Source organism: Corylus avellana, chromosome ca2, assembly GCF_901000735.1.
Source record: "Corylus avellana chromosome ca2, CavTom2PMs-1.0".
Classification (NCBI taxonomy): Eukaryota; Viridiplantae; Streptophyta; class Magnoliopsida; order Fagales; family Betulaceae; genus Corylus; species Corylus avellana.
The window spans coordinates 4918080-4921329 of record NC_081542.1 but is presented as its reverse complement, the minus strand read 5'-3'; the positions used below and the strand labels follow the sequence as shown (position 1 = coordinate 4921329).

General features: G+C 34.6%; 1 protein-coding gene across 1 annotated transcript; it reads right to left on the bottom strand.

The window, feature by feature from the left end:
* Nucleotides 1–493: 493 nt before the first annotated feature.
* Nucleotides 494–2745, bottom strand: LOC132171075 (bidirectional sugar transporter SWEET16-like). Its single transcript, XM_059582291.1, has 6 exons — nt 2631–2745; nt 2492–2528; nt 2073–2283; nt 1422–1583; nt 1221–1340; nt 494–956 (listed from the first exon to the last, which is right to left on the bottom strand). Exons 1-6 carry the CDS (start codon nt 2662–2664, stop codon nt 606–608), a joined length of 915 nt encoding a protein of 304 aa, XP_059438274.1. The 5' UTR covers nt 2665–2745; the 3' UTR covers nt 494–605.
* Between the last annotated feature and the right edge of the window lie 505 nt (nt 2746–3250).

The following is a 3250-nucleotide window of genomic DNA, read 5'->3' as shown; positions in this document are numbered from 1 at the left end:
AACTGACTTTTAAAACAAAAATTTGAGATGTTTAACATTTCTCCTAGAGAATTACCCTAGTGAACTCTATCGTTGCGCCCGGAGGTTTTGGCCCTTGAATTGCCAAATTGTTATTTTCATTTACAGTTCTCATTCTCCAAGATCTGGGTTCATTAAAGCAGTCCAATAAAAATTTAGAAAAGAAAAATGCATGTGTATTGGATTGCAGTGGCAATTTCACAGTGAGGTTTGACTTTTACCAATCTGCCTAGCTTGGAGAAGAAGGGTTTCGCTCTTTTACCCAACCCGCAAAGGTGATCGCTAGGACCTCCATTCCTAATTTTTATACAATTTTGTTTTGTTTTGTTTTTAATTTGAGGATGAAATTGTAATTTTATAACGACTATGTTGGAAAAACAACCAAAATTTGTAAAGCGGGATATTTTGTTACAGATGCATATATATGGAGACAAAATTAAGATTATTTTTTTGTAAATGAATTCCAACATAATAATTGGTAAAATGATTGTTTACATTAATACTGCAAACATCAAATACAAGGCTAAACTTGGAAAAACATGATTGAAATTAAGGTGTTCTCTTTCCTGAATCCTGGTAATCAAGACTCAAGAGTGAATCTTTTCTCCATTTTCGACATCATCTTCATCATGGGCATAATTAGCGTGTATTTCATATGGACTCAAAGAAAATGTCTTCAAGATTCTTTGGAAGCTGTACTGTCGGTTTACAGGCGGTTTTGGGAGGCTTCTTCCCTTGTGAAGACTTCGATTTTTTAGGACGTCTTCGTCATCCTCGTGAAATGCTTGCATCTGGATGATCCCTTTGACAAGGTGTGCAGATCCCTCTTCTTCAATTTTCTCCGTTGGTTTTGTTGAAATTATATTTGACTTGTTCTTGTACACTGCGTACAGTATCAACTGCGCTGACCCCAACAAAAAGCCTACAGCATTTGGTACCTGAAAATGTTTGGCAAATGTTTAAAATCTAGACTCTAGGATACTTAAAAAGAGCGGGGTAAAAATACATGCGGATAATAACCGCCCGCACCTGTTATTCACACGTGTAGATATAGATGGTAAAAATTAATATTCGTAAATGTGGATGCGAATAGCATGATTAAAATAAGTGGATTCGAATAATAACCGTATCTGTATTTCCTTTATTTACATATATATATATATATATATATATATAGTGCGGAGATGGATGGGGGGACTTACACCAATAAAGAAGTCTTGGACAAGCAACGCATAAGCCGACCAAATGCCAGCATTAAGGAACAGGAAAAATGAGAGGAAAAAGGGCATAAATTCCACGCTCTTCGTCTTTATCACCAACCTCTGCCAAAATCAAACAATTTATAAGCAAATTTACATGAACAAATAGCATAGTTTAATGAAGGAGGTTAATGAAATAATTACCATGGCTGAAAGAGGCGATGCATACATGCCCACGGTTAAGCCAGCACATAAAAGTCCAACGAAGGTGAGCCGCACATTTCCATGGAGTGCCAGAAGAGTTACTGCAATTACTAACCCAAGAAAACCCACATTCAATATGCCCACCAACTTCGCCGTCTTCACCTGATCAATATGTAGGAGGATGGGAGAAGGAGGAAAGGAGGAAATGAAACATTTTCCATTTCTAAACTAAATTAGGCTACAATAATCATGAGTTTGATTATATATTCATATCAATACCACTCTGAGATATAGTGATTAACCAACTAAAGTAAATGAAGCAGTGGTCGGCGGGAATTCTACCATATACGTAAACATATTTGACGTGAAAGCAAAGAGAGAGCTTTAATTAAATATGTCTTAATGTAATCCGAGTCAGTCCTGCTGACTAACCTCTTTCGGTCATTAATTTTCAACCGATAAATTCTACTATAGTCACGCTTTGATAAACTTAGACTCCGTTTGTTTGGAGTAAATTAATTTATAAAAAGTAATTATTATTGTTATTATTTTTATTTTTATTTTTTTGTATTTTCAAGTATTTGAGAGGACGGAAAATAATAAATGAAAAATATCATGTAAAGAGAGAGAGAGCATTAATTATTCTAGTACCTTCTTATCCGTGGGAGCATAAATGAGAAAAAGAGTGACATATATGAATTGAAAGACGACACCGGCGCCGTTCACCGTCCAGACAAGTAAACCGCCGGGCTTCAGAAGTCCATAAAACGTCCATAAACTTGTGCTGAGTAGTGTTGTTATATATGGAACGCTTTTGTAATTCTCAGTGGATTTCTTCTTCACCACCTGCAAAAACGTTTTTCTGAAAAGGGAAAAAAGACAGGGAAAGTGATCATCATCACTAATCAATGCCCATAATCCAATCTTCTCATTAATTAATGAGTTTTTAACTCTCTAGCTAGTTAAAGATCATGTTCATGAACAAAAGATCTGACCAAAGAATCCATAAAGAGAACAATAAAGAGATTTAAAAAGAAGAAATTGTTCTGTTGATGGTGTCATGCACTTACATGGGAGAAGCAAAAACCAGTATTGAAATTATGTTGCCTGAAAATAAAGAAACAAATATAATGTGATATTAATTAATTGAGAGACAAAAATAGAGAAAATTAAAAGAGGGTTTGTGAGAGACAAAATAAATAGACAAACCAATAATGCCGATGATGATGCTCAGGGCAGCCATGGAAGAAGAGGAGCAGTTGAAGGAATATTGAAGCTAGCGGTGGTGATGATGGGAAATTGCATGTGAACAATAAAAGAGGACGTGTAAATGTCGATATAGGTTGCTTTTTGTATCTATCATGCAATCTTTGCCACGTTTACACGAATTTATCTTCATAATTGCATGTGGACCACCTTTTCTTTTTCTTCTGTTTTTTTTTTTTAATGCATGGAACTTTTGCCTTCATATGTCAGTGGGTTTTCAGATTAATTTTCCTTGTGTCTTTAAGTGCACTTGTCCTAATTCACTAGAGGCATCGGAAGAATATATGTGATTAATTATTATTTTTTAATTCATTTAAAAAAAATAAGAATTCTTGAAAACCTTATCTTATGCAAAAAAAAAAAAAAAACCTTAGGATGAACTTGCACATAAAACGACAAGGTAGGTTGGTACTTATTACTTGATGAGATATATGTATTATCTAGTGAATAAAGTTGAGTGTATTATTGACATTTTTCCCTCAAAAGGAGGGATTTGATGGCCACTTTGAAATGTCCAAAAAAGCTTCACTGTTTTGAAGACAAATCTTCTGAATCTTTAACCT